Source organism: Telmatherina bonti (genome assembly GCF_933228915.1).
Source record: "Telmatherina bonti genome assembly, chromosome: 2".
Classification (NCBI taxonomy): Eukaryota; Metazoa; Chordata; class Actinopteri; order Atheriniformes; family Telmatherinidae; genus Telmatherina; species Telmatherina bonti.
Genome location: NC_136620.1, coordinates 33,663,238 through 33,686,940, shown reverse-complemented (window position 1 = coordinate 33,686,940; position 23,703 = coordinate 33,663,238). Strand labels below are relative to the sequence as shown.

The 23,703-nt window shown below is 39.0% G+C and overlaps 1 protein-coding gene across 1 annotated transcript; it reads right to left on the bottom strand.

Moving 5' to 3' along the window:
- Positions 1-7: 7 nt before the first annotated feature.
- Positions 8-22,543, bottom strand: LOC306769366 (serine/threonine-protein kinase WNK1-like; the record flags this gene model as incomplete). Its single annotated transcript, XM_079257949.1, has 27 exons — positions 22,373-22,543; positions 19,164-20,404; positions 13,107-13,279; positions 12,571-12,791; positions 10,796-10,953; positions 9,600-9,688; positions 9,281-9,500; positions 9,081-9,182; positions 8,590-8,953; positions 8,094-8,251; positions 7,638-7,703; positions 7,271-7,306; positions 6,751-6,864; positions 6,416-6,514; positions 5,148-5,227; positions 4,908-5,070; positions 4,708-4,824; positions 4,428-4,541; positions 4,237-4,285; positions 4,005-4,148; positions 2,982-3,916; positions 2,814-2,888; positions 1,527-1,646; positions 1,131-1,437; positions 589-766; positions 287-477; positions 8-171 (listed from the first exon to the last, which is right to left on the bottom strand). Coding segments are annotated over exons 2-27 (5,220 nt in total), but the record flags the coding sequence as incomplete, so codon positions are not given.
- Positions 22,544-23,703: the final 1,160 nt, after the last annotated feature.

The following is a 23,703-nucleotide window of genomic DNA, read 5'->3' as shown; positions in this document are numbered from 1 at the left end:
AGGAAATCAGCTGACCAAACGTACGTTTGCACGTACCCACGGAACAACTACTAAGGCTCGGCATAGATGGGGAGAATTTGAGGGTGGACGTGGTGCTCGCTGCAGCTTCCGAAGCTTCTGTTGCAGAGTGTGAACTCTGCTTTTGTGGGGAATCAGATCCATGGCTCTGAGCTGAGGGTTTAACTTATGATCAGAAAACACCAACAATAAGATGTCTTAAAACATACACCAAAAAAAACAAAACATTTCTATTCCAAACCACAGAGTCAATATTCATGAGATCTACCTGAATGTACAGGACTGGGCTGCCCGCTACCACGGGATTTGTAGGTTTTGCTCTTGAGCCTACGTCGACCTCCAGCCATGGCCACAGCAGGCGAGAAGACAGATGGAGGGGCGGGTTTTCCCATTTTTGAGTACAAAGCCTCTATCTCCTCCTTCTGACGACTCTGCAAAGCCTGGATCTCCATCATATGTCTGCGAGACATGGCAGCAAAGGCACTGATCATGTTTCCTCTGAGCTGTGTACCAACTTTCATTTAATGGAAATAAACATGATTTTAAATAAGAACTCAGTATGTGACATACTTTTCTCTCAGACGACTAATTTCTTTCTTTAGGGCTTCATCCTCTGTTTCAGAGTCATTTTCGTTGTCGCTGCTGTTATTGGTATGAGTGTTAGGAAAGTCAGAGGTTGAGGATGAAGGTCCATTTTGCATACTGGAGCCATGGGATGGACTGGAGCTTGCTACTGGTGCAGGGGTCACTGCAGGGAAACGAAATATAGAATTCAATTCCTCTTCGAAAGAGTTTACCTCAAGATTTAAAGATTCATCCAAAACACCTTTCTTGTGGATATTTACAGGTAAAATTAAAATTTTGTTGAGTTGCAAGTCACAAAATATAATTAAATCTTAGAATCAGAAGTTACATTTGTGTGAATGCGCTCATTAATAATTACTATTGCTGCCTTTTCAGCTGAACACATCTAAAACTGATTTTCTATGAGCACATCTTGGACTGCGTTAGGCACCTAACTTGGCTAACATGAATGCAGTTAAATAATCGGCAGGACTGTGTCAAGTATCTGTTTTAAGCAGCACTGAATATGGCAGACGGCGGCTGAGCACCTGTGACTGAAAATCGTCCCACTTTAGAGCCAGCGGTTGGCACAGGTGAGCTGCTGCTCTTGGACACCTGGAAGCGTCCAATCGTTGTGGGTTGACTGACAGGACCAGCAGAGACAGAGGAGACACCATCGGTTTCAGAAACTACTTTGGACAAAGAAGACGACCGGTGGAGGGTATTTTCTGGACTGGAGGGTGAGGAAGAGGAAGAGGATGAAGAGGAAGAAGAAGTAGAGGATGGCGTGAGGGAGGAAGAGGAAACGGACGGATCTGGAGCACTGCTGGATGCAGCTTCAGTTGCAACAGAGACCTGTAAATATAGAAAGAGATCATTACAAAAAAGTTAACAACTCAAGGCCAGACTAACAACATTTAATTTAGATGTGTAACTAAACTCACCTGGAAACGTCCCAGGCTGAAACCTGAAGCTGGAGGTTGAGCTTTGTTTTCTTCCTGAATGGTCTCTGGACTACTAGCTCTCCTCAAGTGGGTGTCCAAATTCCCCCGAGGCTGCTGTGACTGAGACCAGACAAACAGGACATGAGATACTCAAGACAGTTAACACAGACTATGACCCAATGGGTTGTACAGCCACTGACTGAGACAAAACAATAAAAACATAATGAAATATCTGCTTTCTGATGCCATTTTACTCACTTCCTATTGTTTTCTTTAGAAAGATTTAATTGAACAGCAAAGCATAATTTAAAGTCTCTGGATTTAACAAAGAATCCTTCAACAATATTAGGATATCATCCATCATGAGACATTTTATTTCTGTCCAAGACCAGTGAATGTTGTGATCTGCACAACTTAACCAAAGACTTTTAATTTATGCCAATTCAAAATACCACCAGTCTTTATGAAGTAATTCATTTCTGCAGAATAATTTAAGCCAGTGGTTGAAGGTCACTTTGGTTTAAGACCTAAAAAAAGATTTAATCTTAACAAGTAACAAATGGCTGGCATTAACCAACAAGTTAAGAGTGATGTGTATGTGTCGCTTTAGTAGTCAGGACTTAACAGCCTTCTAAACTACAGCAAGAGCCTGTAGTTTTTTTTTTTATCTTCTGAATTCATTATCTTGAGAGAAAATTGTTTCTTTAGATACCTTCAGGTCAGAGACAATTTAAACCAATTAAAGGTTAGTGAACTTTAAGTGACAAATTCAAATAAATAGCTTAATGTAAAGACAGCAAATTTAATAGTGATCACAATGCTTAAAAAGTTATTTTGTGCTCAGTGAATATATTGACTGAGTCACTGAAATGATCCCAGTTCCTCTCATTGCCAGCAACATTGTGTTCTGCAAGGGTAGAGTGCTCCTTTTGTTGCAGAGATCCATAAGTCGTGGTGATCTACCCATCTACATCCTTTGCATAGCTAAATAGCCACTACTGCCTGATCCCACCAAAAACACGAGTCATGTAAAAAAAGGGCAGAGCCAACGGGGGGATTTAGGTTTGGGTCTCTGGTTATAATGGTGAGATGTGTGTTGGGCAGGAGAAGTGTTGGGATGTTCCAGATCAGTTTACACAGGCTTTACCTTTAATTTATCAGTTCTTGCAAGACATTATAATTAGATCAGGGGCGTCTTTGAAACATTGATCAGTCCTTTGTTACATTATATGATCTCTGAAGTGAGGAGAGGCTGGGGGTGGTGTAGCAGGGAAAATTTCATCTAACCTGATTTGGTCCTGGGAAAGGGGGCACAACTTCAGAGGGGGGTGTTGCAGCTTGATCAAAGCCAGTAGGCAAGGTCTAAAGAGGAAAGCAAGAAGAATTTGAGCATGTGCATCAAACAAGAATCAGCACGCTGGATTTGCTTTTGGATGTTGCATTGATTGCACAGACCTGTGCCCTGGGCTTAGACGGAGGGGTCTGGGCATGTCCTGCTGGTGTGGTCGTGGAGCCCAACACACTATGTACTCCAGAACTGAGTGGAAGGTTAGATGGGGGAATCAAGGTGGTTCCAGGTGGGGGGGAGGATGTTCCAGTGGGAGGAGAGGAGGTCCCTGTGTTCTGACTGGGATCCACTGATGTGGAAGAGGTGGAGCTCTGGTCTTTAAAAAGGGATCGTAACTTCATGTCCAGGGTTTGGATGTCTCTGCCAGCTGTCTTAGACTGGTGCTCAGCCCCCTCAGAGTCCACTGGCTGTGACTGAACCTGGGTCTGACTGGATAATGTGGTAGGAGGTGGGGGCTGAGCATGAATGGATGAATTTATTGGCTGGGAAGTTGAAACAGCACTATTAAAGGGCTGCGGCTCTGAAGTGGAGACAGTTCCAACCACAGCGGATGTACCACCAGCAACAGAAGAGGCAGGAGCACCGTTTGGCTGAGCTCCAGATGCTGCAGGGACAGAGGCCTGTGCTGCAGGAGGGGAAACAGTGGAGGATGAAGCGGGGATGCTAGCAGCTGGTGGGGACTGAGAGTGAGCTGCTTCATGAGAAGACTGGGGTGGTGGACTTGGATCACTGATTGCAGCTTGTGACTGAACTATTATTGGTGGAGGTGAAACCCTCCCAGCTGACTGAGGTGGTGAGGATGCTGCAGCAGTTGTGAGAGAGGCAGCTGGGAAAGCAGTGCTGGTGGTGGAAGCCACAGCTTCTGGAGTGGACAAGATAGTATTAGAGTTTGGTCCAGGTTCACTGGATGTGCCAGTAGCTGGTTCCAGTTCAGCTGCGGGTAGATCAAGGGTGTTACTCCTGTCAACACGAGCCTGTTTCATTTTATTGAAAGCCTGTTGGAGGACTGCGGATGGGGCCGAGTGGGAAAGACCCATGGGAACTTTAAAACAGAAAGTAAGAAGATAAGTTAGCTAAATGAAAACAGCAGCTTGATAATAAAATAAAAAATAAAAAAACTTCTCTCTCACCAGAGGCAGGTTCATCCCCAAAAGATGTATTAGATGAAGAGTAACCAAAGAACTGCTCTCTAAGACGAGACTCTGGCACGGGGCTGACGATGAAACGTCGTCCTGCTGAATGAACCACCTGAGCTGCAGTGTTGGGGGAAATGCCTGAAAAAATTGTAATCAAATCAATCTAAAATCCTGGATTGGAAAATATAACACTGTTATACACTGCGGTTGTCTCTACTGTGTTCACCTGGCATCATGGGAACAGTCAGCTCAGGCTGCTGTTGAAGATCACTCATCTGAAAATAGACAAAATATGCATTAAATCAGCTTCAACATAAAATCAGCTGTACTTAAAATCAACAAATCAAGCTGAGCAGATTAGCTTTAACAGCTATAATGGGTATTGGACTGAAGAAATGATGAGCAGTGATGGCATACCTGGGGGAAGCCTTCCTTCATACCCTCTCCTTTCTCATCAGCCATTTCTATGACCTCACGGACCTGCTCAATGAAAGACTCGCGCTCGCTCTCCAAGATGAATTCACTTTGAACCTGAAACAGAAAGCAAAAGAAGTTGAGCTGCTGGGAGTAACAATGCGTATGCCGTGATAACAAAGCACTAAACATGTTTTCTTTTTAATGCCTTTAAATGTACTTTTGTATAAAAGGTAAAATGTTTACATTAAATAACTGAAAACAAACAAACAAAACAAATTACCATTATCTGTGCAATCTCCTCTGGGTTGTCACCATCAAGGTCAAATTTAAAGGTCACCATCTTCCTGTTGTGCGTTTCCAGCTGGCATTCGGCAACTCTGTCTCCAACATTAGAGATCTGCAAATGATTTCTTCACATTAAAACTTCTCAGTAACAAAGAGCTGAAAAGTATTAATGGACACTCCAGGTTAGATACATACACTGAGAACATTTAGCTTGGCCTTAGTGGTCTTGTCATGGCGGGAGCGACTGCGTACGGATCGTCGTTGGTGACGCTTGAGTGAGCGCCCGTCATGGCGACCTCCTGATGTAGAACTTCCATCATTGCCATCACTAAGACCTGATGCAGGATCTGACAGACAGCTAGAAGAAACATATATTCTTACAAGACAGGTTGGGAAAATTGTCTTTCCTAAATTCAAATTGAAGTAACACTTTACCTATCAGCAGATGGTGGCACCAAGGCAGAAGACCCCGCTGGCTGCTCCACTGGTGTTGACTGAGGAAGAGTCACAGGAGCCTGAAACATGGAAAACTTTCAGCAATAAAGCAGCAGAATACCAAAGCCCAATCTGACAAGTACAAATCTCATATTTACATGTTACTATTATAAATTCAAATTGTGATTTACACAAACAGAACAAGAATATTTTATTAAAGTCATTTGTGACTACAAACTAAATAAAAACTAAATCATTAGTCCATCCACCAGGTGGAGCTTCTGAGTGAAATGTTAACAGCTGCAGTTATTCAGCTGCAGCTGAATTTTCATTTCCTTCAGAATGACACCTTTTCTCTCCATTGTGCCTCTGAGGAAATGATTCAGTCTATACAGCTGACTGTTATTCTACAAACCCCACCTCCATGCCTGTATGTAGGAGTGGGAAAGGTGCTTTAAATCGATTAGAGAGTTGTGGTTGTTGGCTTATCTAAAACAATTTGGTTATTAAACAAAACATTTACTTATACAGAATCTTCAGGAAAGGCTTGTTAAAAGTTAAGTGCACTAATTTGACTTTATATCTGACCCAGAACAACACACAACCAAGTACATATTAACACAACCTGACATGAATCACACCTATTCCTCAGGTAACAGGCAGCAAAAATTATTTTACTGCAGTCGTAAAAGTCCTTGTGCCATTAACATTTAAAGTGTTAATCTTTCAAAAACAAGCAACAGACAGCCTAAGCCTGACAGTTTGGGTGTGTTTTGTGTTTTATTTTATACAAACCTAACATGAACCCAGAACATAGCCAGTCAGCTGTAGATACCATTACTAAAATCTATTTCTCAATAAATAGCTGTAACTACATGTGTCAATCACTGGTAACAGTTGGAAAGTGTTGATATAAATAAAGTTACATTATAAAATTAGATACATAATGCAATCAGTTTCAGCAAATGTTCTTAGGAATCAATCTGTCCCAAAATTCTGATAAGAATATCCTAACGCAGCAACACTGTGACATTTAAACCTGCAACAACATTGCGCACACAAATCTTATTTTATAGCTTATAGTGTTTTTTACTTATTGGCATTACTGTCAACCCTGGTACGTATTGAAATTCACAAAAACAGGGAAAAAGTGCGACAGAAAACATTTTTTCCTTCAAGCATGACAATACACATATTTTAAGGAGCAGCAAGACTGAAACAAAAGTTTCACACCTAACCTGCATGCCACCACCCACACAAGAGAGTACCTGCAGAATCGAGAGGCATGAAGCCTGATAGAGGAAGTATAGATGCTCAGCGTTGATTGGTGGAGACATTATAGGAGGACTTGGATCATTGGCCCAAGACTATGAGTCATGCAAGTATAAGAAGCATGCAGGGGGAAAGAGTGGAAGAAAAAAAAGGAGGACAGATGTAGAAATGGAAGTTACACGTCAAGACCAAACAAAAAGAAAAAGACTTTGAAAAAACAAACAAACACAAAAAGGACAGCATCACACTCATACAAAGTGAATATGGAAAATTCAAGAGTTAAACAGATATTTGTCAGCATTTGTGGTAAAACAAGATTTGGATGCATCACCTGCAGCTGCTGTGCTTGTGGCAGTACTGTATTGCTCTCCTGCTGCTGCTGCTGCTGCTGCTGCGGGAGAGATGGCTGAGAAGATGGGGGCATCATGATTTGCTGGGTGGGAATCTATGGAAATAAAATGGATAATAAAAAAAAAAAAAAAGAACAGAAACAAAGAAAGAGAAGTTCAGGTAAGATGTTACAATACGAACTAAAAAATAAATAAATACAGTGATGCTACTTTAAACGGTCAAACACTTACCTGTAGGGTAACATTACTAAGCACATTTGATACCAAGCAGTGCCAGCGTACATTTAATTTCAATTCTAGAGGATATTCTGCATACATGTGAGTCCAGACTTTTCTCTGAATACAACAAACCCTCTTCTAAGCCTCCAATATGTGAGCAGGAAGTTAGAAAAGCTTGTGATGCAGACTCATACAGATAACTTGTTCACTTGATCAGAAGATGTTTTCCTTTAAACCGTTATATTTAAAAGTTGTAGCAGGAAAATGGGACATTTTATCTACCTGAGGGGGAGGTGATGGCTGGTAGTAAACTCCGTACTATAAGAAACAAAGCATAGCACAGGGTAAGAGTAGAAAACTATGGAATAAAATTATTAGTTGTCGGAGGGGGAAAGCAACAAGAAGAGTGGAAAACTAAGATGCCAATCACCACTGTCAACACAACTAGCTGATCCAGACATTGGGTTAATAAATTATAAATAACCTGGAAAAATCAGCGTTTTATTCTATGTGGATAAGTTTAAGATTTTCTGTGTTCATACAAATGTCTGCTTAGAGTGCATTTAGTGAATCACTAAAAGCTGTTTAAAGTGCAACACTTGACCCCAGTAAAACTGTTCTATTCAGAAACATGAGAAGCATTATATACCTGTGGAGGCACCACTGGAACAGACTGGGTGTTGGTTGCACTGGCAACAACTTCAGACTGGAGACCCTGTATTCGAGAAGCACAAAGAGAGAGAAGAATATCAGATCATGACAGAATATATACAAGACAGACACACCCCAAGTTGAACAATACTATAGAGTGGACTGTGAGTCTAACCATTACACTAAAAGAAATCTTCCCAGTTAAATTGCTGTTTCAGCACTGGGAGGTACTGTCTACAGGACTGTAATGAGACCAAAGTAGATAGAACAGTAGCAAAGATTGCCTAAAAAAAAAAAAAAAATCCACAAAAGGGAGTTAGGCCTGAAATTCATAAAACTGAACAAAGGTTAATCTACTGTATATGTTCGAAAAGTTGTGTAAAATATGTAGCTATTCCTGAGGGAAGTACTAGAAGAGAGAACTATTCTAAAACATAAAATGGGATTTTCTCACCAGTGACTGCTGCTGTGTTGGATCATTCTGCGTCTGCAGACCTGACACTTGAAGCTGTAGGTGCTGACCGGGAGGAGAACTGTAGGACACTCCTGGCTGTGCAGGCAAGGCCTCAGGAAGTACAGAGGAGCCAGGGAGTCTTTCTCCTGTGTCTCGACCTGCAACAGGGAAACAAAAAGGTTCATTTACATCAGGGGTGTCCAAAGTCAGTCCTTGATGACCGCTTTCCTGCCAGTCTTCAATGTTTCCCTGCTTCAACACAGCTGACTCAAATGAAATGGATCGAACAGCATCCAACTTCTATGCAATGACTCGTTAATGAGTCAGGTGTGCTGGAGCCAGGAAACACGGAAAACTTACAGGACTGTTGCCCTCTAGGACTGGAGATGGACAACCCGGATCAATATAAAGACTTGCAACACAAAAAGTAAACCCCTGTACTCTTGTGGAGTGGGTAAAAGGTATTTCTAGTTATAAATCATCTTTTATTACACACCCCCTCCTGCGTGCTGCAGCTGTTGGTCGGTCTCTGGTTCCTCAGTTTCCGTTTGGATGCCAGTAACACTGTGATGTGGAACTGGGACAGTTGACTGAGGGACATAAGAGACTCCCTGGGACATGCCAGTCATTTGGTTGGATTGAGGAGTGCTATAGTTCGAGCTCGGGAGGCTCTGCTGAGATGCTGGTTGAGCACTCATCTGTGTGCTGTGTTGATTGGACTGTGGAGGAATATAAGAAGCAGGGAGTGGCACTGACTGTGAATGAGGCATCTCTACACCAGATTGCTGGCCTTGCTGCTGTGCCAACAGTGCCTGGGCCTGCATGTCCTCTTCAAGCTTTTTCTCACGATCTTCTCGAACCTTCACGGCAGATGGCAAAAAAAAAAAAAAAAAATCACAATGCTCTAATTCAAAAGTTACGCATATTTATTACAAATATACAAAGAGTAAACACAAATGAAATACATTAAGGTGATTGTAGACAGACCTGCTGCCGCTGTGCCCGCTTTCGCCTGATTAGAGACACTCTGTCCTTTATGGCCTTTGCAATGGTCTTGTGGTCACCTTCACATACATAACCAGATTCAACCTGTCAAACAAAAACATGACAAACAAGTCAGAAACAAACAATACAAATACAACACACCCCTTCAACAATCAATGACGGTGTCAATCAGTTCAATTCACCATTTCTTGAGCGACATCCTCTGGGACATCTTTGTTCAGGTCAAAAGAAAACTCAATAGCCTCATTGTCCTTGTACTTCCCCTTCAGTTTCTTGATATCCTCAATTCTTAGCCACAACTTAATTGCCTCCATCTCTCCGTCGTCTTCTTCTGCCAATTCTACACGCACACCTGTGTCTTCTTGGAAGAAGGCATGGTTCAGAAGGTCTTTGATTGAGTACCTAAATGGACAGAAAACTTGCAGTGAGCCAATAACAACATGTTTTCCTGGAGACATAAAAACGCTGAACTTGGTAAATGTTCTGTTCTGGAGTTATAACCTCTCATCCTTGTTCTGGCGAATACATCCCTCGATGATCTCCTTCACTTCAGGAATGGCCACCTTGTCAAAGCTGCCTGGCTTCACTCCCTAAGGGAAACACAGAAATCTGAATGAGAAGGAATCTCTAAAAAAACTGACCTTTTCTTAGTCCGGATATTACCTTGTACCTTTTTTCAGATTAACATAAAAACTGCTATCAAAAACACTAACACAACAAATATCTTAAACTACCTTTCTCTTTTAGTTTTGTCGGTCAAATCAGATTTTAAAAAAGATTATTTCTTTCTGCCTGGTGTTATTCAAAGATCCAACTCCAACAAGGTTTACATCCAGCGGGACTTTTCACTCTATAATTTCAAAGCGGCCTTGTATGACCATCTAAACATGTTTATACTCAGTGAAGATCAACACTAGAAAAAAAGATTGTGTTGACCAATACACATTTAAGATGAGAAGTATTTTACAGAAAGCAGAATGTCAAATGGTGGAAAAAAGAAAGGCATAACACAGTGAAAGAGACTCATGACAAGTGAAGAATAAAGCAAACAGCAAAGGAAAACTGTCCTGTGTTACAGGAAAATTGAAGGTTGGTTAACAAATAAACACAAACTAAATGCAAGATAAAGAATCACAGCTTATCTCACTAATGAATACTACAGTAATACCAGAGTACATCCATATTTCTGTTTAATGTCAGAAAGTCTTCAGTCTTTCAATTCTTGAGTTAAATTAAGTTGATATATAAACAGAGGTGATACCAAGATGTCATTAAAGAAACAGGTTCAACCTCTCAGACACCAAATACAAAACACTGAATCATAAGTGACTAATAACTTTGGTACATCAGCATGAACATAATAAATAATTAATAGCTAAAACTTTAACTATTAAAAAAAAATATGAACACTGTGCTTAAGACTGATGGGTTAAACACACTACGGGTCTCTGTTATTAACCAACAAAACACCACAATTAAAAGAAAATTAAAACTGACTAAAGCAAAATGGGATTGTTGGTGTTAAGAACAAGTTTTCTCTTGGAAAATAGCAGTAAACTGACATACAATAAAAGCTAAAAAGATGACAGCAGGAATAAAATAAAGAAATGATTCCGGGACACTAGCCTTCTTGACACATAGGAGTAGGTGAAGGCATGGCAGAGTCGTGATATGGAGGGTTGACAAAAAAAACTTACGCTGGTTACTCTGCGGTAGATCTGTGCAGCATTCTGGCACTCTGAGTACGGGTACTCTGAGGTGGCCATCTCCAGCATGCACATTCCAAAGGCATATACATCCACTGACTCGTCGTACTTCTCCTCATACATCTCAGGCGCCATGAACTCAGGGGTACCTTAAATCAAAACAACTATTCAGAACTCTCGAACTCCCTTACTGATTGTGTGGGCTTCTCACAACCCACTGTCCCTCTGCCCCTCTAACCCATGGGGGGTTGAGGAAGAGGATGATGAGATGAATGACCAGCCTGATGACATCTCCTGCAGTAGAACCTGTGAGGTGAAAGTTGGAAGAGAGAGAGAGAGAGAGAGAGAGAGAGAAAAAAAATGGGAAGGAAAGCAAAAAAAGAGACAGAAAACAAAAAAGGAGGGGGAACGTGGGCTCAGTTAAAACTGCAGAGAAGGAGGCACGTGTTTGTCTGTGTAAGACCCTCACATGTTGGGAAATGAGAGTGACTGAGGAAGCCAATGTGCAAAACACAATTGTTGGCAGGAGTGATTATTTTAAATCTTGAAAGATTAGCTCTAACATGAGGCACTTACAAGTAATCCCCAAACTGGAATACAATAACATTCATTAAAAGGAAAGCCAATTAGCTCCGTAAGGAAATTAAACTAGCTATGGAAGTAACTTTTGTCAAGACATCATCTTAAAACCACAATAACATCACCCTTGACAGTCCACTCACCTTTTGAAGTCTGACTTACCATCTCCTCCTGACCTGCAAAAGGAAACTGTTATGGTCAAGTCTTAGGAGCAGATCCCATAGCTAGTTACAGTACTTAACAGTGTGTCTCTGCACATCAGCCTTGTTGTATCAATTATTTCAGATTATATCTTGGGTCTTACACAGAAAAACTCATTTTATCATTTATTTATAATTGTTTTTGATATTGATGTGTATTACAGCACACTGTCAGACTTACCAGGCCCATAAAAGATACTTACTCAATGACCAGCAGTACCCTATTCATTCCAAACAGCAGAATGGGGCACAGCTGAGGCTAGAGCCTACATTTTAAAAACATACCCAAGAATGTGAAGGAAAAAAAAAAAAGGAAAAAAAAAGGCAAAACGCTGACAGAGAGAAAGTGGAGAAAGCTCCCTGGACACATAGATGGAGCAAAAAGATTCTGCAGTCCTGCAATATTTCAAAAGACAGCAAGAGACAAACACTAGGAAAAAAAGAAAAAAACCTGTTGAGGCAAAGCCATAGAAAGAGATGTTAAACATTATTTGTGTAACTGGAAAACAGACCACATATTTCAAAACCACAGAACAAAGACCAGTCTAAAACAGAAACAATGGCCATACCTATAGCTTTGGCCTAAATAGCCTCAAAGAAGGCATGACAACTATTACAATAATGATACTGATAATCAAAAGGTATGAGAAACATTAGGCGCTACTTACATTCAGTAGATGCCTGGAAAAAAAAAAGGTCCTCTCTTTTTAGAGAAAGAAAAAACAGATATATTCTCTGTACATGGACCAAAATTTTAAAAAAATAAAGCAAGAGTGCAAAGAGGGAAAGCATTGTGGTTATCTGCTTAAGATCACCACAGTATTTGGCCTCCGTTTGAGCTGTGGTTTGAGAGATGGCTGAAACGCTGTGGTCTGTTTTTGAAACCACATCGTCAGAAAAACAAGTTTTCAAAAGAAATCAATCATAACCTCAGAAAAGTTTCTTTCCCATGAGCATTAGGAGGCAGAAGTGACTTTGGATTCATACCTATAACACTCTTGGCAAAGGATGCACGCTTGAGTGTTGCCAGCCCCAGGTCTCCAATCTTGACAGATCCTGTTGGGCCTGTGATGAAAATGTTGTCACATTTGAGGTCTCTATGGATGATTGGTGGAGCCCGGGTGTGAAGGAAGTGGAGTCCCTTCAGGATTTGTCTACACCAGCTGCGGAGAACTTTAATTTTCATCACCTTGAACCGCTTCAGATATCTACAAAAGAAAAGATTGGGATTTTCACACACTCTAAAGAACAGAGAAAATGGTAATGAATGTGTTGTTCCTAAGTACTCCTAGATAAATGTAAACAACAAGGAAAAGAAAATACACTTGCAAGTTCACGAGACATTTAAAAAACATGGTAGTTTCATTTCCAGATAAAACCATGTAAAATTTAAGCTTCCGAAACAAGACAAACGTTAACCATAAAGATTATTATTCTTATCCAGATGATGTGCTATCGTTATGTACACTATATGTCAATTTTATATTGTTACACAACTTAAATCTGCCAAATTTGATACCCACGTTTTGAGTGTACCAGAGGTCATGAGTTCTGTGACCAATACAATGCACTTCCTTCCTTTCGAAGGTCCCTCCCAGGAGTCATAAAAGCGAACAATGTTGGGATGCTGTAGTCCCTTTAACATCCCCGCTTCCTCTTTGAAACGTTGCCGTTCTGCCTTTGAAAGCTTACGATCCTATAGGGGGAAAAAGGAAAAATAATTTCACAAAAAGACAGGCACTATTTGTAGCTATGCATGTAAGAATGATGTACTATTTGCAAAAAACAGTATGCAATTGCATTATGCAGAAATCATCACGTGTTGTCTATTTTTCATGTCGAAGTGTCCAAAGAAAGGAGGACATGGAGTCCTTTATGCCATGACTTGCAGAAGACTAGCAGCTGACAGAGACTTTCATATGATCAGCACAGATTGGATTATAGTGTGAAACACGATCATGACAGCACACAACTGTTCAATGGATAATTATTTTGTCTTTGTTGATTAGTTTTTGTTGATGTAAAAATGATAAACTTGGTTTGACTCAGATGGATGGTTTGACTCAGGAGCCGTCGCTGACATAACATGCTGATTAATTTCCATTTATATCAAATCATGAAAAGGAATGTATCAAAATTATTTTTTCTGAAAACAATCAGACATTTAAATGAAAAACAATCTATTCTTTTAACAAAAAGATGCAACATTTTTTATGTTGAGCTTTAAAATGTTAATATACTGTATAAGAAAACTGAAAGAACAAACTTCTATTTGTTTACATTAAAGCAGGATATTGTCTAATCCTTACTCCTGTTTAGTCTCAAACTATGCCTTAGTACTTAGTTCTAACAACCAAGACATTAAAGTCTGAAGCTGTCTGTTACATGCCCCACATGTATAAATTCACATTTCCTCAAATTACATAACACATTTTTGCTGATGCAACAAAATGTCCATTTGTTCTCATATCCTTCCTACAAATGATCACTTTATGTTTGATCAATTTGGATTGATGTTACTCAATTGATGTACCTTTACACTACTATCTTGTACAAATTCAGAACGGTTGTCTTGAATACTTTCACACCAAAGTAATGCACTTATCAAATACTACTGTGACATATTTGTTCAACACTGAAAGAAACCACTCTGGACAATTATTTGCGACTTAGATAATAAAAGAATAATATTGATTTTAAAAAGGTGATTGAACCTAAAATAATGCTTTTCATTTGTAAAACAAAGCTGAAAAAAATCTGTACAAACACGTCGGGGGACTGATTGCTTATCAATGGACCTGATAACCCAGAGACAAACATCTTCCCTGCAACATTTAACATTCCAACTGCATAAACCAAAAAAAACCCCCAAAAAATCTAAAACATGTGCTACCACTCCTCTCACATATCCTGAGCAATTCCTAGCATGACCCACATACTGAACATATGACTGTAGAGCAGGAAACCCACTCCACTGAGACATACCCCATGAAATTCAGCAGCCAGACCTCACATGAATCCCCAAAAGACCTGGCCACACGCCAAACTATCCAGGAAATTCAACCCACTTTTAAATGGAGTTTATTCTGGTTACCAAAGGGTAAAAACTTGTCAGTAACCAACTTTAACTGAATCAAAATTATACAAATCCTGTGTGGATGGAGTTAATCTCGGTTGTCTTAAGAAAACACTGGCAAATAAACAGAGGTTGACACGTGTACATTAAAGAGTTTGGGGGCTAGTAAAAAGTGGAACTCAAAATCATGAAAAGGAAGTAAATGGAGGAGGCTCATAAATGGAGGAGGCTCCACAACAATACTTGGTGAAAAATGACCTAGTTTTTAGAGTGTTTGTGTATTTATCTAGTGGAGCCGTGGTTCCTCTTTCTTTTGTGCACACCATATCAAAACAGGCATGTAAAACATCTACAGCAGCATTTTCACTCAGACTCAGAGATCCTCAGCTGTGCAACACCCCAACAGCCGTCGAAACCAAACCCCCTGGAGACACACTCCCATCTACTTCGCAAGCTGACTTTAAAATAAACATTTTGCCTGGCCAAGTCCCAACAATTTTGAAAAAACAAATTTCCTGTTAGATCCAGTTTAACAAAGGAATTCCCCATCCTCAGACTCAACTTTTAGAAATTAACAACTTAACTGTTTATATGGTCTTATAAATGTTACGGTTTAAACTATTATTAGCAATCAATTCATCCTGAACAACTTGACCAACCAGACTTTAATCTAATTTGAATCATATCAAACTAGAAAACAACAAGAATGAGATAAACTGCCTCAAGGCAAAGGTCATCATAAATAATCCAACAGTCTAGAAATAGAGTGGGAGGAAAAGTCTTTGATCAAGTCAAAGGCTCACTCTGTCAGGTCTCTACTCTAAGGCTGACACAGAAGGTTACATGGAGTTCTTCTCTCAACAATGTGGGAAATGACTTGAAACTAACAAAAAAACTTTGACAGTTTTCCTTTTAGTTATATTAAATAGAGAATGTCTACATAGTGGTCTATCCTTGTTGTCATCATTGTAGTTTGATATGTGCCAGTAAGGTCAAAGATCCCCAAAACTGCGGACTTCCAGTGACATGGCGACTAATATGGCGAACACAGACGAGAGACTCTGCATCGATAGCTAATGTAATTATTTTGAAACTGGTGAAGTCTCTTATTCTGTAAAAAAAAAAAAAAAAAAAAAAGAGGGGACAGAAACAAGAAGGTGAGCAATGTTCAGAAACAACGCCAGCTCAGAAATGCGACACAAATACAAGACTAGTGGTACAAGCTCAGGAGAAGATGGCGACAAGATGAAGGACTAGGCCTTGATTGTTACTCTAAAATGAGCCAGGTGGTGGGTGAGGTTGAGGTGGAAGCATGCAGGACCTTACATCAGAAATGAAAAAGGAACTTTTTTAAGTTAGAATTAGTTTTAAGGAAGGCATGAAGCCTGAAAGCCCAAATGAAGGAGCTTATGAGCAAAATAAACAATCGAGTCAGTGCTAGTTCCCGTAATATTCAAGGCGTGATTGAAGACGTGAGAAATTGTGTAGATATGGCTGAGAAAGACAAATGGCACAGCTAGTAGTCATCTTAGGTTAGGGTTAGTCATGAAGGGCATCAAACTATTAACGTCACTAAGTTCCACACAACTTAGTCAGAAAAGGAACCAGCACTATGATAAAAACTTAACCTTATCATTTCAGCTTCCTGGTTGAGATTAATAAAGTCTTTGTAACTAGTTTAACACCTAAATTTAGCTTGTCAACACATTGCTGAGCTTAATTTTCCATTAATAAAGTAAAACGCCTAATTATTATTATCATCATCTGCCATCCCTCAACTCTTCAATAGTGAAGTTTTCAGACGATAAGTCATGAAAGTTAATGAAAGACAAGCCGCAATATTAAACTCCCAAGCTGATGCCTTTGGCCAGCTGGACACAAATCGCACAGATTCAGAAGAACGCCTGGGGTCATCCTACTATCTCATGTATGACCAGTGGTAGAGATAAAGGATTTAGTTCATGGAAGGTGACACATAACAAATGAGTAAGGACCAAAAGGGAGGTTCCTTTGTTATTCCCCCTTTTCCACCTCAACTTCCTCTCAGTGACGACTTATTTTGTTCAGACTTGCCAATCTGAGATAAACAATGCAGTCATAGGGAGCTTAAAAGGTATTTTTCTATAAATTCTTGAGAAATGGTTCGCTATACTTAACAAGTGGTACAATTTAAACCACAAAGTTTCTAGTCTGATCGAAGGTCAAGTGCATTTCATGTTTTTACACACTGCTCAAGTGTGAAATTGATTTAACCACTGTCAGCAAAAGGAAAAGAGTTTGATCATTTAATCTAGGTGAAAGAAAAACCTATCTTACATGTTTAATTGTGAAACATGAATAGGCACTGCTGTTGCTTCAACATAAGACTTAACTCAGTGAGCAAATCAGTGGCTGAACTGGTTACCCTAAAGTCCCTCTCTGTGGATGTGTGAAATTCTCACTGCAGTAGTTTCAAAGGCAATAAATGCCTTTGATTTACCCTTTTTATACCCCAGAAGTATTAGCAGTTTAACTAAAACATCTCAAAGCAAATGGATAATATATGGAATATGAAATTGGGGAATTTATTAATCAAAATAAAACAGCTAACAGGAAAATCAATACTCATACTCTGCCCAATATCTTCTTTTACCTTTAGACAAATAAATGTATGTTTCATTTAATAAAGATAGAAAAAATAAAAAGTACTTTGGTACTGTCCAAAGCACCTAAAAAGAAATTAATTCAATTTGACATAAATGTATATAAACTGTCAAGTCAGTATGTATTTGTGTCAATGCAGTCTCACTTTACTGCTATAAATCTGAACCATTACCACAAGTTAACACAAAGTTTATTTTAAACAGTGCTTCTTTCAAACATCCCGTAAAACCTCATCAAACCAGCTTTTAATGCATTCACTCAAGCTTATGTGTAATGCAGATGTGTAAAAATCAACTCAGGAACTAAAACTAATAATAAAATTTTAAAAAATATATGATTGTATCCTCTATAAAATACTTTATACGGGTAATTAAACATTAACATATGATCGAGAGGTTCCTCTAGAGGTTCCTCTTATAACCTGTCACAGAAACGCCAGCTTTGTCTGTTTCTTGTCTTAAGACTATAACTCCCAGCAAGGAATCAACCTTAAGTAAAGAGCAATCTGGAGTAACAAATTCCTCTGAGTAATCATGGTGGCAATTACAAAGGGGGTTGGGGGAACCTGAGGAAGTTAAAGGGTGGAAGGTGGAGTGATGGTTTAGAGAAGCAGGCCTTGGCAGGTCAGCCTGCTGTGTTTCACACAGGAGATTCCTCTGCACGGAATGTGACCCATTTTACATTCACACAAGCATTCACAGCAGGAATGCACTGAGCATGCGTGTGATTTGGCCTGTGAGAGGGGGGAGGGGCGCATGTCTGTAATCTTCACATTGTCTGAAACCAGCTTGCATGTGTGACTGGGTCTATCTGTTGCTGTGTGAAACCAATTACTCTCATGACACAGTGAAAGCGCAATAGGAAAAGCAAAGATTTGTGTGACAAATGAAGTCAGATTTTTGGCCTGTAGTTGCAACAGGATCGACAACACAGATGCAAGTTTTTACACCTAATTTTTTAAAAATGAAATTACCACTTTAACGCAATGAAAGAAAAAGAAAACTAGGTCAAAGGTCAAATTTGGAAAGTAGCTTTTGTTAATGCAACTGTAAGAATAATGTGATTATTATCACCTCATAATGTGATTATCACCTCATTTACTGCCATATCCAGCTCTAAAAAAATCCATTTTAAGAGTTCAACTGACTTTCAGAATATTTGATATATTAATCATCTTTAAAAAAGCAATTATTTAAAAGTGTAACATTTCCTTTTAATGCCAGGAATTAGACTAGTTTTAACTTAACTAATTACAAACTACATTACGAGGAATCAATTTTCTCATAAATTTTCACAGCATGTGAAAGTCGATTACTAAAGCCAAACTTCAAGTTTTCTCTGGAGGCATTTCCTGTGTTTTAGCTGCAAATCATAAAAATTGAACACCACATTTAACAAAGTGAAATAGCTTATCATAATTTATCAGTACCTAGTAGTGACAAAAACACTTTACTTGAAATATTTACCCTATCATGCCAGCTACTATTGACATGGCTTCATAAAAAAACACCAAGGAATTGGAAGATTTGTTTTTGCTATGCTTTCATGAGTGATGCAATCTAAAACAAACACAAGAGAAATGCTGGCCGCTCAGATAACAGTGACAAAGGAACTTGTTTTGCTTCCTACCCTACCAAAAATAGATGACACTTTGCAATAGTATGCATCAGAAAAGGTAACTCATGAAAGAAATGTATGACTGATGTGCTTTCAAACAGCTGAATCTGAGTTTATTAAACCAAACAATTTTCTTTAAGAAATCATTTGGCAAAATAAACTACTAAAATGGTCAAATGTTTTGAAATTATATAAAGAAAAAAAAAAACAATTAAAGGAATGATAATGATTGCAAATTCCATACCTGCAGCTCACACCATGCCACCTCCACTGTAGTCTCAGTATCCAAGCCTTTATAGACTGTCTTGAAGGAGCCACGTCCAATTTCTATGTCAAATTTTAAGAATCGTCCATCGGGTGATGTTCCAACTGCTTTGGTCTCTGCTTCTTCAATGTCCTCTTGAACTCTTTTCTCATGTTCTCTTTGCTCTGCCTCTGCTCTTGCTTTGGCAGAATCCTTTTCTTCCTCCCCCTCATCTTCATGGTACTTCCCGTCGGTGGCGCTTTCAGGTTCTGTTTGACTTGGCAATTCCGTTCCTAAACATGGTGCAGAGTAGGCTGCTTCCACCACCACTCCATCATGAATATCTTGTACTGAAGGCTCTTGCACTGAAGGCACAACATCAGCCTTTGCTATCTCTATCTTTTTTCCTTGTTCGCTTTCAGCATCTCCAGACACCTCATTTGGAGCTATCCCAAGTTCAGCCTTCGATAAGTGAGGAGCCGCAGCAGCTTTCTGCCGTTTTAGAACAGGTTCTTGTAGCTGACCCTGTTGCGGTGTAGGGATGGGGATTTTGCTGGGTAAAGGAAGGGCTAATGCTGTGGCATTGGAATCACTAATGACACTTCGACGTAAAAAACGGTGTTCGGGGTTAATTCGGTCACGTTCCATAGTGTGATGCCGACGTCTCACTTCCACTGGCCGGCACTCATTCGCCATTGGATCCGAACCAGAAGTGGAGCTATTTCCACTTTTATGAGGGGGAGCTAGGAATTTAACCATTTTGTCATCTGACTTCTCCGACATCCCACCACCAACACAAAAAATAAGGGAATAACTGAAAAATTAAAATCAGAATACTTCCATAACTGCCATATAGGCACGTATAAGCAGTTTCAGTCTGTGCTTCAAAAAGTAAAAAGACAGACACAGAATTTCTATCTTACACTGCCCTCTCTATGGCTCAAAGACTGTCTCTATGTATATAATGCAGAGACTGGGGATGCAGGATGGGGGGTATCCTCTTGAAAGTGGTAAAAGTTGGAACACTGCAGCAAAACGCAGACTGCTGATATTGACACACAAGTCTCTTCAAGTCAACACCACCCATTCTGCAACACGCTGGGTGCAGCTTCTTTCAAGCATAAGGAATCAATGATGAGGAACATACAAGTACATCCTAGAACAGGCACAGGCACCTATCACCCAAGTGTGGGTAAAGGCAAGATGGGCAGACAGTCTGAAATCACTCCAGTCCACTTTTTCTGTAACAAAAAGCAAAGTAAAACTTCATAAGTGTCTCAGCATAAGCAACATGCAAAGGTTTTCACAGACAGAATTTCTTGGCCACAACATATATAAAGGTGTCAATTTATTGTTCAATATTGTTCAATGTAATGGACTAACTCATTGGGTATTTTTCCTATTATACATTAGACTGTCTGTGCTTAGACTGTCTTATCTTTTATGAGATTTGTCATCTTATGCATTTTCCTTTAAACTGGTATTTTTCATCAGTATGGCAAAATTTTATTTTCTCGATTAGGAACTAAGTGACATTTAGTCAGCAGGATATACCATTATATACAAGGCCAGACTATCCTGTGGGCATTATGGGCACAGGCCCAGGGGCCCATGGCCACCTGGGGCCCAGGTAAGCCATAAACTAGCAGTTTGGACATGAAACAAAACGTACATAAAAGTCAGATAGTTACGCCACAGTCTCCAGTGTGTTGCTACTGATACCACTGGCTAAGAGATGTTAGAAATGTCATTTCACAGTGTATCATGCACTATTTTAACAATGTTGTGGTGGGGAAAGGGGCCCCTGGAACACTCTGGGCCAAGGGGCCTATGCACTTTTAATCCAGCCCTGATTATATATAGAATATACCATTATAAGGTTTAACTATGTAATGTGGTACAAAACTTACAACAGTAGGCATTCATTAAGAACAAAACATGGCCTCACTTATGACCAGAAGTGACTGACTGACAAAGATATTGTCTTTCATAAAATGTATACATTTCTAATGTATTAATTCTAATGTATTAATTACATGAATTATTATTATTAATGAATAAAGCATACACACACACACACATATACATATATATATATATATATATATATATATATATATATATATATGTATATATATATGTGTGTGTGTATACATATAAAAGCCATTGCTGAATGTGAGTTATACGCCATTTGGCAGGAACTGCATTTCTAAAACATGTGGTCTGTTTTGCATTTCCATAATAAAAAGTAACATTTTTTTCAGACCTGTAGTGACAATATTGTTACATACTACTTAGCTCCTTCCTGTCATGGTTGCAGCCATGACCCGCATAGACAACCATAATGGCAGAACTGAACCGGGCAATATTAGCTGTAGTAACACTGACACATATAAAATAAAGTATTATTTAAAAACGAATTAAACTGTAATTATAATTCATCTGAACCATAAAAGACAAGCAATTTTTGTTGTGGTACAAATGGCACCAATGTTTTGTTTTTTTTTTAATGGTAAGATCACGTTCAACATTACAAAGCGAGGGGAAGCAGCGGCTCTTTGTTAGCACACTAACTAGCATGCTAGTTAGCAGCTAGTTAGCCGACACTGGCTAATCTCTTCACAGGAAAGCGATAACCCACGATGACTAGTTTCCGCATCACGTATTCTTCTGAATTTATCACATCCTGTAACTCAACAGCTTCATACAGCAAACCTACACACTGACTTATGTTTTAAACCAACTGTAAACATGAAAAAATAACCTATAGCTTACAACTTTACCGTGTTCAAATCCAGTTTCCATCCCGAAGCGAATAACATTACAGCGGATAGTCGTCCGCAGCAACGCCGGTTGGAAAGGCGGTGACAAATAGCGCCACAGCTACCAAACCAGCTAGCGGTAGCTAGGCGGATCTCGCTAATGGCCTAAAAAAATACTAGACCCACCCCCTTGTAGCTCCCATTAACGCCATTAGAAGATATAATGGTATCAACGTTAGGTTGTCATTTACAGTTGATATCAATATTCCAGTCACTACACAAAGACAAACATTTCCAGCCAATTTCTGGGCTAGAATCAGTAAAAGACAGACATTTATTGTGTCTAACATGACGCAGAGTGTTTAGGGTTAGCAGGTCTGATTAAAGCTGTAGCAATTAGCTGTCTGTCTCCTCAATACACCGGGTGGCACATATATACACACTTACCTCCTATCTTGTATCCACAAAACGAGCCAGTGTCGTTGAATTTATCTTTACTATCAAACCGTCTTTACATAATTACAACAGAACGCATGCAAATTATACATATATAGGTTATATGCCGCCTAAATACGTATCACTGTTACTGAACATCTACATTGAGATTTATGGGCTCGTTTCAACCACACAGCGCAGTTGCTACAGATTGACGAAGGAAGAACGGCTGTATGGAGAGCGCATGCGCAAAGGAACAACACATACGCAGGCAGCGTTTCAGGAAATATTGCATTTCTCAGTTTTGCTCATACAGTCTATGGTTTTGCTCCATAGTTTAAACTATGTATTCCCATTTACATGATATTCCCTTGTCTCAGTCTGAAGTCTTGTTACCTTTTGCAATGTTTTGCCTCATTTTTACACTTTTGATTTATTTAATTTTTTAAATGTATTGCTCGAACTATTCACAATTATTTCAAATGTTACAATTGTAAAAGCACAGCCATGTTTGTTATATTGTATATATTCACTTGTATGTGAGTTATCAAATAAATAAATGAAAAAAAGCACAAAAAAGAAAAAAAGTTTTTCTCAGTCTTTCTTTTTGGTGCATAAAGGCAAGATTTTTAGAGTGTATGATTACAAAATAAATTATTAGATTCCACACATCGAATGGTCCTTGAATGCTTTGTAAAGATACTTTAAATAAAATTTTTAAATACTGATCTATTATTTTGAAAAATATCTATGGAAAACTGTCATAAACCCAGAGAACACTGGAAAAATATAGATGACTTGCCAGTTGCTGATGGGCCCCACATATTTTAGGATTATCACTACTGTAAATCCACACTGGTTTATTTGGGTTTTGATAATTTTTGTTATACTTACAGGAGACACAATACCTTTTGTGTTTTATTAGATTTGTATTTTATTATAAATTACATAAAATCTTTGAAGAAAAAAGAGGTAAGAGTAATCATATTAAAACTGTTAATTATGAGGTGTAAAGTATAGATGAAAGAACTTGGAGGATGATCGGGTTTAGAGCAAATGTTTTCACCTGCAACGAGCAAACCTGATTTTGTTTTATGAAGTCAAAATAAAACATATTTGAATGCTGAAGAGAGTTTACTCCATACCTATATTTATTTCTTGCAACATTTGACGCGTTTATCACAGTAAACCTCTAAGTTGCTTGTAATATATATTGTATATACAGAGGGATGTTATGGTTAGTTATTTTTCTTATTAAAACACACTTTGACATTACTGCTTATTATTTTTTCTATTACTTTTTATTGTAAACATCAAGATTTACAATTGTAGTCTATTTGTAC